Genomic DNA, 14,678 nt, shown 5'->3' with positions numbered 1-14,678 from the left:
TACCAGATTATTATTCCCAAATTAAATGAGAGAAAATATACTTCCTCAGGGACAATTAGATCTTTGTGTAACCTTCATTCATGGACCCCAGTCAACCAGTTTCTTCCAAGCTCCTTTCTAGCAGATGCCGTGTATGTAATTGGGCATGGGGACTGAATCTATATCACTCTTTTGCATGCTTGTGCATCCATCTTGCTTGATGGGAGGACAACCCAAATAGCTCACAGAAGAAACAGGAGTCATGAAAAAAATAACAACAAAATGTATTTAAAAACAGACTTCTCCAGTTGGCATTTTGAATGAAATTGCTAACAACTCCAACCCTCTATGTTGTGTTTCTTTTGCTCCTGGAGTCCTCTTGCAGCTTTAATTCTTGAAACTCAGGCGGCAGCACCAGACATTAAATCCCCAAAGGGAGAGGTATTAGTAAACCTTTTGCTGGTCATTCTTTTCTGAATGCAAATGGACAATTTCTTAAGCCCTCTTATTCATTTCATGATGATCATTAGACAAAAAAATTAAGCCAAACTTGCATACTGAAAATAAAAACAAAAACACACACAAAAAAACCCTGTAGATAATAAATATCGCCGATTCACTTATTTTAAACAAAGTCCAATTTTATTCACTGTTAATATCCTTGCAGTCCATTGTATACCTTCTGCACTGACCCTTGTTTCAGTAGCTGTTTGATACCTGAAGAATGAATGAACAAATGACTCCATTAACAAAAAAATGTTACTTTCCTGGTGTTTAAAGAGCATATTTCAAGAAAAGGCTCATAAAAGGCCTTATGACAAACATGGATGTGAATTAAATAACTACCAATCTCCAACATAATCACATGTAGGTAATCCCACACATGCACATATGTTTCCAGGATGATCCCTTGTCTCTTTTAGGCCCACATACCACATACATGTCCCACAAAGCTCTGCAAAATGAGGAATGAGAAGAGGCAATCAAAAGGGAAAGAAAACTCTTCAGCTAAGTCTCCCATTCCTTCTTCTGTATCCTCTTTTTAGTTTTTACCTCCTTCATTGCTCTCCTTTCTCTTACTATTTAGGACCCCCAGTGGGGCCCTCTTCTCAACCAGTCATCCTAGACATGCAACCATAAGCTTCTAATCTTTCTATTGTCTACCTCATCTTCCCTTTTACAGAGTGGTCCAGCTCATTTGTTTTAAGGGATTCTATTTCATTCCCACGTACTCTATCACTCCCTAGGTTTCGAAACACAGCTTACACAGACTTTTGTAACACAAAGATGTAGGATTTTTAATATATCGCCTTTACAAAGTAAGATGAGTTCATTCCTATGTTAGTGTTCTACTAGCATTAATAATTGATGTCTTGATGTCTCATGTCACTGGAGAGTTCTGCTTCTATTGCCACCCTTTTCTCATCACACACACACACACACACACACACACACACACACTCACTCATATGCCATACCTTCTCTTGCTTCCTCTGTTAACTGTTCTTTTGGAAAATCCACATCAAAAGTGATTATCAAAGAGCCCTTGATATTATTGTTGTCAAAGTTGGGGAGCCCTTCCCCTTTCTTCCATAGCTTCGCTCCTGGCCTGGTGATCTTATCCCGGGAAATATGTACCTAGAAAACAAAAGGGAATGCACTGCAGCAGGAGCGGTACATCTGAAGTACATCACACAGCTTCTAGTGAGCACTGGTACACAAAGCTAATGTCACAGCTCAGCAAAAAGAAAGAACGAAGGAGCAAAGGAAGTATCACGAGGACAATGTCAGTCAAGAACAAAGGATTTTATTAAAGAAGAAAAATCAAACACAAAACAAGTAAACAAAGAAAGGTTTTCATCAATAGAAACTATAAGGACAAGACTGTCAAAGGCTGTGCAATCCATTCTGAGTAGCTGAAAGGTCTGGCACTGTTATTGCAGGATGCTCAGCAGCAGAGTAAGTACAGACGGAGAATCCGACTGAGAAAGGAGTCCCTCTGGTTTTCAATGACTGAAACAGCTGATAACATCTCAAAACTACCCACATAAAGTCTTCAAAAGGACACAGAACAAGTAAATTGGTTTGTTTACCTTGTGACCATCCAAGTGAGTAATATCCATCTCAAAGCCAACCAGCGACTCAACTAATGAGATTGTCACATTTGTGTACAAATCATCTCCTCTCCTTTCAAATATTGGGTGCCTAAAAACAGAATAGGTAAAAAATCATTAATTTCCACTTTAAGTTCAAAGAGTTGTTAGAAAATCTTGGAAAAGGTGAACACCACTCTTTCAAACTATAAACATTTCTTAGACATACCTTTGTGTGTAGTATTAATTGAGAATATAAAGTTGTTTAAGTCTTATTAAATGCTACTGTTAAGGAACACACAATCAGCAAAAGCCAGAGTATAAGTAAAACTATAATCATTAGATTATGGAAAAGAGAGAAAGAAAGTTTCTGGGGAGATCACCTTCAGAAATGGGTCTATAGAAGTTTCCTGAGCTGGCTCACAAGACTAAGTTGGCTGTAGAAATACAGATAAAATGGGTGGAAGGAAGGGGAAATAGAGTGAGAAGGAATTCTGGCAAAGACAAGGAAGGTGTCAGGTTTATTCAGGAAACAACACACGTTCCAGTTTCTCTAAGAAGTGATGATAAAGACAAGGTAGGCAAAGAAGCTGGGGAAAACAACACTGAGATTAAAGAGTGCAGGAAGGAAAAGTCCCAGACAGTGGGCGGCTATTTCTCTATATTCTGGTGGGAACCCTGTTTTGATGACTCCTTATAGATGCAGAGGTATTACTGGTTTCCAAAGCGCTAACAAGAGAGAAATACTAATCAAGAAAGCCAGAGTCCCAGGCAAAATTGTCTAAGCAGCACTTCATGCTGAAGAGAAGCTCACAAAAGAAAAGCTCTCTCTTCACAGAAGCTGCATATTACGTAGAAAGTTCTTTCTATGGCAAAGTCTCCTATTCTTGTATGGTGCCATAGTTCTTCAGCTAAAATCTCAGCTTTGACTCCCTATCTTGTTTGTTTCTCTTTTATAACCCCTTACTTATCAATTCTTTCCTTTCAACATCTTTTGCATTTGTAAGTCCTAAGTAAATAAATAACTGGGGCTCAATCCTAGGGCCCAACCCCAAGCTTTCAGCCTTGTAGAGGAGTTACAAATCATGGTTTAGGGTAATAAGGGTAAGAAACAGAGAAAAAAGTCTCTAACTGCTCTGGTGGCCACCCACACCTCTATAATCTGACTCATCTAAGAAGACCTCTAAAATTAGATTACTTACTTGACAACTTTGATTCGGAACCGTAAATCTCCAGGCTCCCCATCCACATGAGGCTCACCTAGTCAGAGCAGATTACAGCATATTGTAAATCATACAAGTTGAATACCACAAATCTATTTGGCAACTGATAATTCTTTTTAATCCACTACTTTGGGCATTGATCTGTCAAATCTGTGGCGGCAGTGTCTCTGCCTGGTTCTATCAAGTTTCAGATTATTAGAAATCATCACCCTTGCCTCAGATACAGCAGTACATAACTTGACTCATTTCCTATACCAAAAATGATTCACTGGTCTATTGAACCTAAGTCTCAAAGCTTTTTTTTTATTTTTAGAGTTTTAAACTTAAGTCTAAAGGTGAGGTCCTGAGAACATCTTATTAATGCCAACTAGAGTTACATATCTTCTTTCATTGCTGAGTTAAAATTCATTAAGGTCTGAACACCCTAAATTTTGAGGAAACTTAGGTTACCTCATAATAACTTTTGGCCATGACATTCAAAGGATAAATGGTAATGCTACTGCTTCAGTTAAACAAAAAGCTTTGTATATCCTAAAATTGGCTGAAGGGTATTAGAAATTATATATGCATTTACTATGTGGACATTAAGATGGAGCAAGGCAGGGATGAGAGGTATTCACAAACAAGCAGAGAGCAGAAAGTTATGACAATAAAAAAATCAAATATCAATATTTCACCTTCTCCAATAAAGGGGTACTCCATGCCGTCTCTCACCCCAGGCTCTATTTCTACTTCCAGCGTTCGTTCTTCATTCACTAGTCTGAAGTAAAGAGAATTAAAAGAGGAGAAAAATAATGAAAATATAAACAAAACATCAGATATATATATAAAGTTTTATCTATTTTATCAGAGCTTTTCCTTGGAAGACTATAGTGTGCCTCTACTTGACAAAACTATCTGATAATCTTTTACATCTTCTATATGCTAAAATCCAGGGTGAAGCTACTATACATTATATAAACATATAAGGCTGCTCTAATAGTACAAGAAAGAAGAAAATGAAGCATTAATACCTGTTGAAAACATATCAGAAATAAAGGGCACTGCTTGTTAGTTCAGAAACATAAAAGGAGATATTTATAAGAAATACTTCAGAAAAAAATGTACATTTTTTTGCTCTATCCTTTTGCAGAACATGGCAGTGGGGAGGGGACAGAAAAGGATCTAGTATGGACCATTAGCGTTTGACTAGATAAACGAAATTAACAAGTGTTTCTTGGTAGAACAAAGAAGGTGCTTCACTTACTTGACATTAGGGCATTCATCGCAGACCACCTCCTGGGTCATTTGGAAGCGCCCAGGGCCCAGCTGGGTGGTCCGCATCTCTTGCCGGCAATTGCACTTCCGTTTGCCAGGAGCCTGCCTTGCCACAGGTTTGTTTCTAACTACCTAGGAAGCACATAAACAACATCAGCTTCTCTCTTGTGTAAAATAGGCTTTTGTTTCCTCAACTGATCAAGGCCCTGCACATATGCCTGGACTGAAACTTCCCCTTCTCTGGCAATCTATCCCTCAGAAATCTAAAGCTGACAAAACTCTTTGAAGAGTACAAATCAGGCCCCAAACAGGAATGAAGCAAACACATACTTAAATGACTCCAATTCTAAAGCTGGAGAAGTAGAGACGGGAGTAAGAAAACAAGAGAACCGAAAAATAAAGTGTATGATATCAGCATTTCTAAGCCACAATTAAATGCTACTGAGTTAAAGTAGTTCATGTAATGATTATCTTTTAAGAAATCTGAGCTGTGTAAAGCATAAGGAACAATCACCACCTTCAAAACCTGGTATGTGGCTACCATCCAATCCTCTGATTAACCTAATGAAAATGTCTCCTTATTTCAGGAAACTCAGTCTAGGACTATTTCTGGAGCTATCTCCATTCAGATACTTTAACACATAGGAAGAGAAACAATGACCATCTCTTTGTACTTGACTGCAATCAAACATTCTGATCCTTTAAGAATGTAAAACTGATATATATGCAGAAATGTATTCCTAGTTTTGACTGTTTAATTAGTCAAACATCTAATCACAAGGTATGTGCTAATGCAGCAAAATGATGAATGCTTGGAGAAAAATCCCTTAAAGCCTACCAACACATGAAAGGCCCAGGTCAACAGAGTAAATTATAGCAACAATAACAGTAATCAGAACAAACACTTTATAGCACTTACTACATGCCAAGCAATGTGCCAAACACTTTTACATATTCATTTAATCCTCACAACTATATGAGATGGGTACTGTTATTATCCCCATTTTACAGATGAGGTAACAGAAGTATAGAAAGGTTAAGTAACATGACCAAGGCCACATGACTAATACATGGCAGAGCCAGGATTCTAAACTAGGCAGTCTAGCTGCAAACTTCATGCTTCTTAACTATTGTGCTATCCTATTTCTCAAGGTAATTTTTTTTTCTTTAAAAAATAATTTATATACAGAAGGAGCAGGATTGAAAAAAAGGAAAAAAAGCATTTAACATGGGGTTATTGAAACAGCAAAGCCATTTACAGCCTTTACAATAGTTGGATTAAAAAAGAGTTTGTTCGGGAACACACTAACAGCAAAAAGTGATGTCTACTGTGTATTAGTGACAACTGCAGAACAGGCTTGGAAGGGAACATGGGCGCTAATTAGGCTCACCTCTTTCCTCCCATCTAAACAATCTCACTGGTTTATGAATATTTTTTAATGCCCTTTTCTCCTACAGCTTGAACAGTATTATAAGTCAGTTGCATCTTCTGTGATTGTCTACGTCCCTTCTTTCAATTATTCAGAGAAGCAGCTACAACTAAGAAGAATACGCTTCTTGTCAAAATGGCACATATGCACAGGCTACCGGCTGTCTCCTCCAGTATCCTGGAAAAACTACAAGAAAACATGGATTCCAGGAAACAGTAACTACAACATAGAATATATGAGAAAATCCCACAGATAGAGGGCTGTTTTGAACTGTTTCCCCTGACTGCAGAGAACAAAAAGACTCCACACAGCAAACAACAAAACAAAAAACACCCCAAGAAACCAAACAAAACACAGTTAAAACCAGTGGGCCAGGGCTCAGCCCACGATGCTCTACAGGGAAAGGTAGTTGCTGGTACTTTGCTTAAAAAAAGATTAGACAGACCAGGAACTTAAAACAAGCATGATAATACTTAAGGAGGTAAGGCATTAGTAAAATGATATAGAGTAAGAAATAATGCAAGAATCAAGTAGAAATATTATGCATAAAAATATGAGTTGAAATTAAAACACAGCAGATGGGTTGTTACTAAAATGGATATAGCTGAAGACTGAAGTAGTAAGCTAGGAGATCAAAATGAGGTACCTCCCAGAAGGAAGCAGTGAAAGATAAAGAAACATAATTTATTTTTCATATTTAAAAGAAAGTTAAGAGCAGACAGAAGTGATAAAAGAATTGTAAAAAATTATGAGACATATTTTCCAGAATTTAAAAAAGATGAATAACCTCATATTAAAAGATTCCAGAGTTTTAGCAGAAAATATAGGTGAACAGCTTTCTTATTTTAAAATTTTTTTTCAGATATAAGTTTCAGTTATGTTGTCCAGGCTAGAGTACAGTGGCTATTCACAGATGTAATCATAGGCCACGACAGCCTCAAACTCCTGGCCTCAAGCGATCCTCCCACCTCAGCCTCCTTAGTAGCTGAGATTACAAGTGTGCTCCACTGCACACAGCTGCTTTCTTATTTTAGAACAAAAAAGAATTTCTTTAACAAGACACAAAAACTAACCATTAAAGACTGACATATTTGATTACATTAAAATTAATTAGTTCTGTTTGCTGAAAATTGAAATAAATCTTAAACATAATGAAAAGACAAGTTACAAACACACAGGCTATATTTGCATTACATACAGCCAACAAAGAATTAGCAGCAAGAGTGAAGTACTCTTAGAAATCAGTAAGAAAGAGGCAAAAGAATGAAAAGGCATTTCACAAGAGAGGAAACAAATATGGCCAATAAACACAGAAAGAGATGCTGATCCTAATTGGTAACTTAAAAAAATGTAAAACAAGACCATAATGAGATAATATTTTATACCCATTTGATGGGCAACAATTAAGAAGTCTAATAATTCCAAGTATTTGTGAGGCAGTGAATCTATAGGATCTCATAAATTGCACGTAGAAGCGTCAGGACAATCAATTTCAAAAACAATACAGTATTAGCTTGTAAAAATGAACATTGGTTCATATTACCCAGCAATTCTACTCTCAAGCATATCCACCCAAGAGATATTCTTGTTTATCTGAACCTGGATATATGGATTAAAAAGTTCATAAAAGCACTGTTTGGAATTGAATAAAACTGGAAGAAACAAAAATGCCTATTAATAAATTATGATCACAATATAGCAATAAGCAACACGGGTGAATCCTAGTAACACAATAGTGAGTGAAAATAACCAGTCTCAGGAAATAATGAATAAAATACCATTTCTAAAAAATCAAAAACAATATAATAAACAATACATTATTCAGGTATTCATATATACATGATAAAATAAGAATGGCAAAAGAACAATAAAGACATAATTCAATACAGTAGTTACCTCTGAATGGAGGCAGGGTAATGGAAGAGGGAAGTAGCATGTAGGCAGATTAAGTCATGGTAATGTTTTACTTAGTTCTTAAGCTGGGTGATAAAACAATGACATCAGTGTATCATGAACCAAGGATTATAATTAATTCAATTTTGTGCATTTGATCACTCCCTCTTACCCTCAAAAAGACAGAGAAGGTACATATAAACCTCTTATTCTTAGTCAAAAGTACAAGTTCTGGGAGTCAATATGAACAGCTATATTGTTTGAACTTACTTCCACAAAATTTCCTGCATATACTTCTTCCAAAGTGACTTCTAGATCTACAATAATATCACTTCCTCTTGGAATATTTCTGTCTTGCTGACGAGGGGTTCCTCCAAACATGAAACCAAAATCCCCAAAGAAGCTAAAGGTAAGTGCAAAATCATCAGGAAAAAAAAATCAAGACTCCATGTTTCACAATTAACTCATTTTCTTTACACTGATAAACTATTGTTTCTACCAATGCATTGTGCAAAACTACAAGGTATTTTTTAATACAATGGAGTCATACATCATACATCATTTTAAATTTATATACTATCAACCATATTGTAACTATATGGTCCCTTACTACAAAAATATTCACTTTTTAATACAATATAGCTCATACATATAGTACAGTACATACACACACAGTATGCCAATGAATTCAATGTTGGACCCAACCAATGAAATAATAATCTTTCAATATTGGGAAAAATCTGAAGATGGTGGACTTACTGAGAAAGAGTACAGTATACATAAACTTGTGTAATGCTAAACTTAATGGTTAGTTTAAGAAATTTTTATTGGTAATTTTAATATATGTAGTGTTCCCTTTACATGCTTTTTAGAAGTGAACTTGTTGAAAGAAGCTACTGTTCTGCACAAAAATCTTGAGTATGTAATTAAATAAGCTAAAAAAGCACCAGCCTTAGTAAAATCCTAGTGCTTAAGGAGAAGGAAGTTCTAGCCTCTATAAGACCCAAACTAATTTTTGTAAGTCACGAAAGAGTAACTTGAGATCAACAAAGAAGGTGACCTTCAATCCTACAGGTGGTTTAATCTAATGTTAATTTTTGGGGTTATTAAGAAGACTCAGATATTAGCACAGCGATGATGATAACTATATAACTCCCTCTCCCACCAACCAACTCAGGTGAATGAATTCCCTGAATCTTAAATAAAGGCAAGGAGAGAGAACAGGGTGGGGGCTGGGAAGCTTTTTCTCTTTCTGGTATCCCCTAGGGATCACTTCAGACAGCCAAATTGATCCTGGGGGGGAAAAAGATGTCCTAATCACGTTACTCACACATCTTTACAGGTCCTAAAAATCTACTCCCTCACCCCAGGCCCTCCAGCCAAGCACTAAATGGTGGTAACTACCGTATGCAACAGTGATTCTTACTTCTTTTGGGGAAGGGTTCACAGAACCCTTTGAGAATCTGAAGAAAACAATGAACTCTCCCCATAAAAATGCAGATTCAAACATCTTTTTGTTTATAATTTCAGACCTGAAACCCCAGATTAAGGTCTCTTAGTATATGTAATCATCAGGGAATGTGGAAATTCAAATGCTCAATAAAGAGAGGTTCAAAGAGTGAGGAGGAAAGGTGTTTATTATTCCAACCACCCAGCACTCCCAGAAAGCAAGAGATAAAGGTCCTCTACCATAATTCCTTCCCCTAATGCTGGTTATTATAATCACCCTCACTTGTTGATAGGATGAGAAGGCTTCCTATCCTACTTGTAGATAGAGGAGAGAGGCAGTTCTGGGTATGGGAGTAGGAATTTTTCTATCTCTGCTAACAGTAATTTTGCTCATTAAGTGGTTTGCAGATTCCAAGACAGCAAGTAGGCAAGGATGAACTGGTTTCCAACACAGGTCCCCACCGCAAATTGTCAGCATTGATTTAACTGATACGGTTGGCTAGATGGAATGTCTTTTCAATGCCATCCATCTTTCCTGAAGCTTTGTGAAAATAGACTATCTTCCCACAAGGAGGACAATAATTGATCTTTGGATCAGCTAACTTGTACCGTTCATCAAAAGCTTCTGAACTAGGGAATGAGAGGAATTCTTTAATCACTAAGTGACCCTCTCTCAGACACTAACGTTGCAGATGGGTGAATTACTCACTGTGAAAAAATGTCTCCATGGGAGCTCTGATGACCATCTTTTAATCCTTCTTCACCATAAGTATCGTACTGTTTCCGTTTCTCACTATCTGACAGAACCTGGGGATAAAAGCCAGTGGAGGAAAAGATCACAAGCTGGTAATATCCAGTTAAGGCACAGTCATATTTATGTTTGTTTTTACTTTGACAATGGATCTAAAATTCTAATAGAATGTAGTTTCCATTATGTACTGTATTAAGGCATATTTACAAAGTTATTTTCTCTAAGACTAAATTCTTTGATGCATTGTTCATTCCACGTTGCTCAATTCATGTTTTTAATTTAAAGTTGTCAAAACTCGCCTAGTCACTAAAAAATAATACCTGAGATTAGTAATGCAGTGTGAAGGTCAGAGTGGTAACAGGAAAGAGGTAAGATGGATTCCTCAGGTTTACTTCCCATGCAGTTTGACTCTGGTGCTTATGCTATTAACTACTATACTGCCTTCAAAACAACTTGGCCCCACAGGTCTACAACACCCCCTACCCAACACACACACACACACACACACACACACACACACACACAGAATTTCTGTCCCATAGGATCCCAGAAGGTGTTGAAAGAAGAAAGGACCCCAACAGCTCTTGGGTTTACCTGGGTATAACTCACTGTTTCAGTTCCATTGCTTCAAAACAACTTGGCCCCACAGGTCTACAACACCCCCTACCCAACACACACACACACACACACACACACACACACACACACACACACACAGATGCATGTATTAGGAGATTGTCAAGTCAAGGAAATCAAATGACAGGCCCTCCAGAGAGGTCTACACTGATATCTTTTCCTCCTCCTTTTTTCATTTTTTGGTATATGTAGAAATCCACTTGTGGAAGAATGCTGCCCACCTTTTATACATATATATATGTATAAAATAAGAATGGCAAAAGAACAATAAAGACATAATTCAATACAGTAGTTACCTGTGAAGGGAGGCAGGGTAATGGAACAGGGAAGTGGCATGTAGGCAGGTTAAGTCATGGTAATGTTTTACTTAGTTCTTAAGCTGGGTGATAAAACAATGACATCAGTGTATCATGAACCAAGGATTATTTAATTGATTCAATTTTGTGCATTTGATCACTCCCTCTTACCCTCAAAAAGACAGAGAAGGTACATATAAACCTCTTATTCTTAGTCAAAAGTACAAGTTCTGGGAGTATATGTAGATACATAGAATGAAGCAAACATATACTTAAATGACTCAAATTCTAAAGCTGGAGAAGTAGAGACGGGAGTAAGAAAACAAGAGAACCGAAAAATAAAGTGTATGATATCAGCATTTCTAAGCCACAATTAAATGTTACTGAGTTAAAGTAGTTCACGTAATGATTATCTTTTAAGAAATCCAAGCTGTGTAAAGCATAACCCCTGAGGAACAATCACCGCCTTCAAAACCTGGTATGTGGCTACCATCCAATCCTCTGATTAACCTAATGAAAATGTCTCCTTATTTCAGGAAACTCAATCCAGGACTATTTCTGGAGCTATCTGCTCTTAACTTTCTTTTAAATATGAAAAATAAATTATGTTTCTTTATCTCTCACTGCTTCCTTCTGGGAGGTACCTCATTTTGATCTCCTAGCTTACTACTTCAGTCTTCAGCTATATCCATTCTAGTAACAACCCATCTGCTGTGTTTTAATTTCAACTCATATTTTTATGCATAATATTTCTACTTGATTCTTGCATTATTTCTTACTCTATATCATTTTACTAATGCCTTACCTCCTTAAGTATTATCGTGCTTATTTTAAGTTCCTGGTCTGTCTAATCTTTTTTTAAGCAAAGTACAATTGCTTAAAATATATGTTATTCAGTTTGTTGTCTTTTGCGGGGCAGATGATTGACCTTCTCGGGTATCCAGCTGTCTTGGCCTTTGAGCTGATATTCCCTTATGGGTACCAGCAACTACCTTTCCCTGTAGAGCATCGTGGGCTGAGCCCTGGCCCACTGGTTTTAACTGTGTTTTGTTTGGTTTCTTGGGGTGTTTTTTGTTTTGTTTGCTGTGTGGAGTCTTTTTGTTCTCTGCAGTTAGGGAAACAGTTCAAAATAGCCCTCTATCTGTGGGATTTTCTCTGGGAGTATATGCAGTATATGTATATGTGTATATCTATATATACACACACACACATATATATGTTTAAGTTTGTAATGTTCTGAGTTTGAAATGTAGAGAGAATAATAAGTGAAAACACTCTATGAAGGTTATTTAAGGTCAATTTCATTGCTTGAAATAATTCTTGAAGTTTTAAGTTTCAGAGAACTACATACACAATCATGACTATATGCTTCCTCTCTGTATAATATTAAAGAATGTAACAACAAAATAAGCTTCCATCCTTTTCAAAATTTGTCTTCAACATGCAAAAATTCTCTTTTATTTAGAGCAATCTGATATATATGCACATATATACTTGTGAAAATTAAATGGCTTTAAAATCTTCCTTTGATATTTATAAACTCCTACTTAGACAAGAGGCTGAAGGAGACAGTTATTTCAAAACCATACTCACGGTGGCCCAGAAAAAGAGAGGTTCAAAGTAGATGGGGCTTGTTGACTTAAAAGAAAGGCATATTCACACCGGACACACTTTTGGCTTAGGGCCCAAATGAAGTGTTAGGAGTCATGGCAAAAAATGTATTAACATTTAAGATATCCTTGAAAGGATAAATAGAAATTGAGTATACAAGAGAGTGAACATTCTTAAAAGCGAAGGCAAATGGGTTATTCCAGAAGTGACCACAGTACTTGATTAAAGCCACTATGATAGGAAAAGGGAGAGGAAAGAATGTTTTCACAAATATCTTTAGAAAATAGGTATTTTGGGGAAGCAGAAATGGGCACAGCTAACTTAAAAAAAAAAAAAACCCTTATTATTATCTGGATCTCCAATATTTTCACTTTTAGTCTACTTCTCTGATCTGATCTTGGAAAAGAAATGAACCCTGCATTTGAGACTATAAAAGACACCATTTCAAAACCCCAAAGACTAGTTTTAAGTCAGTTTCTTTTTAGACATCAGAGGCTTCTGTAATAACCTCCTAAAAACTACTCGTGAAGTCATTTATTATCATTCACTTCCTCCTCACTTTTCTTCCACCAAGGAATGCAATTTTATTCCATGGTCTTGGAAAGTATTTTAAAAGAAAAAAGGTTTTTAGTTGATTGGCCAACCAATACACAGATTCTCAAGTAATTAAAATGCCAGCAGTAATCCTAGCTCTGTAGAGAAAACAAATTTGTATTCACAAAAGATTCTTCCTAATTGTACTCGGATTCTAATTTGTGAACACTAATTTACCTAAGACTAAAGGCAATCAAGCTTGAATGATAAAAAGAAAAAAGAAACTTAAACTAGTGGCTAAAAGGGTTGTTATAGTTAAATAAGCCGTAATTTCATGATTGACCTTTGTATAGTGTGCCTAGGTCATGGATAAAGAACATGAAGATTCTTTAGAGAGCATGGTAAATTCAGCTTCCCTAGAAAATGTTTTTGAGTATTGGGTTCCTAGCAAACAAGGGAACTATTCATGGAAAATACAGTGCAAAATATGGAATCCATATTATCAACAAGAAACAAAATATTACATATAATTTAGGACGGGCCATGAGACTTCTGGTTTATTTATGTGCCTCAGGTTAAGAATTTCTGTCCCTTGGCCAGGCACGGTGGTTCACGCCTATAATCCCAGCACTCTGGGAGGCTGAAGCAGTCGGATCACGAGGTCAGGAGATCGAGACCATCCTGGCTAACACGGTGAAACCCTGTCTCTACTAAAAATACAAAAAATTTGCCGGGTGTGGTGGTGCATGCCTGTAGTCCCAGCTACCCTACCGGGCACAGCCGGAGCCGGTCTCAAAAAAAAAAAAAAAAAAAAAAGAATTTCTGTCCCATAGGATCCCATAAGGTGTTGAAAGAAAAAGGACCCCAACAGCTCTTGGGTTCACCTGGGTATAACTCATTGTTTCAGTTCCATTGTTTCTTTAATCTAAGAGATCTTGGGATTCCTTCCTTTCAAGGTTTGTGTCTTCCTAAAATATTTTTCGTTTTTAGCCTTCTCAATATATAAGAATTTAAACTTAAATTCGGGAGTTTTAGCTCTATGACTTTTAGTTCAACTAATTTTTTTCTGTGTCCATTTAGAAAATGAGAATAAAAATATGCCTAGCTCTAATATATTTCCTGGTGTCCTAGTGAAGGTTAAATGAGATGATACAAATGGAGAGTGTTTTAGTCCCCAGACTAGAGGTTGGAAAATCAAATTAAAACTGTGCTTTGTTTGATCTACGTAAAAAAGAAATTTAACTGAATTAGTTACCAACATTTTTACAAGCAGAACTTAGATAAAAGTCTAGATTTTCGCCGGGCGCGGTGGCTCAAGCCTGTAATCCCAGCTCTTTGGGAGGCCGAGACGGGCGGATCACGAGGTCAGGAGATCGAGACCACCCTGGCTAACACGGTGAAACCCCGTCTCTACTAAAAATACAAAAAACTAGCTGGGCGAGGTGGCGGCGCCTGTAGTCCCAGCTACTCGGGAGGCTGAGGCAGGAGAATGGCGTGAACCCGGGAGGCGGAGCTTGCAGTGAGCT

The 14,678-nt window shown here is 37.0% G+C and overlaps 1 protein-coding gene across 1 annotated transcript in view; it reads right to left on the bottom strand.

Annotated features, from left to right (window-relative positions):
- Positions 1 to 239: 239 nt before the first annotated feature.
- The window catches only part of DNAJB11 (DnaJ heat shock protein family (Hsp40) member B11), a 19,795-nt gene continuing 5,356 nt past the window's right edge, over positions 240 to 14,678 (bottom strand). The window contains exons 3-10 of the mRNA XM_017866504.1: positions 10,034 to 10,131; positions 8,146 to 8,278; positions 4,542 to 4,684; positions 3,973 to 4,055; positions 3,275 to 3,332; positions 2,073 to 2,184; positions 1,458 to 1,617; positions 240 to 696 (exon numbers count right to left, since the gene is read on the bottom strand). Coding sequence (XP_017721993.1) covers positions 632 to 696; positions 1,458 to 1,617; positions 2,073 to 2,184; positions 3,275 to 3,332; positions 3,973 to 4,055; positions 4,542 to 4,684; positions 8,146 to 8,278; positions 10,034 to 10,131 — 852 coding nt within the window. The 3' untranslated portion in view covers positions 240 to 631. The remainder of the gene's footprint in view (positions 697 to 1,457; positions 1,618 to 2,072; positions 2,185 to 3,274; positions 3,333 to 3,972; positions 4,056 to 4,541; positions 4,685 to 8,145; positions 8,279 to 10,033; positions 10,132 to 14,678) is intronic.

The sequence above is a fragment of the Rhinopithecus bieti genome, unplaced genomic scaffold, assembly GCF_001698545.2.
Source record: "Rhinopithecus bieti isolate Rb0 unplaced genomic scaffold, ASM169854v2 scaffold_2432, whole genome shotgun sequence".
NCBI lineage: Eukaryota > Metazoa > Chordata > Mammalia > Primates > Cercopithecidae > Rhinopithecus > Rhinopithecus bieti.
The sequence above is the reverse complement of the archived record's forward strand: the minus strand, read 5'-3'. Positions and strand labels throughout refer to the sequence as shown.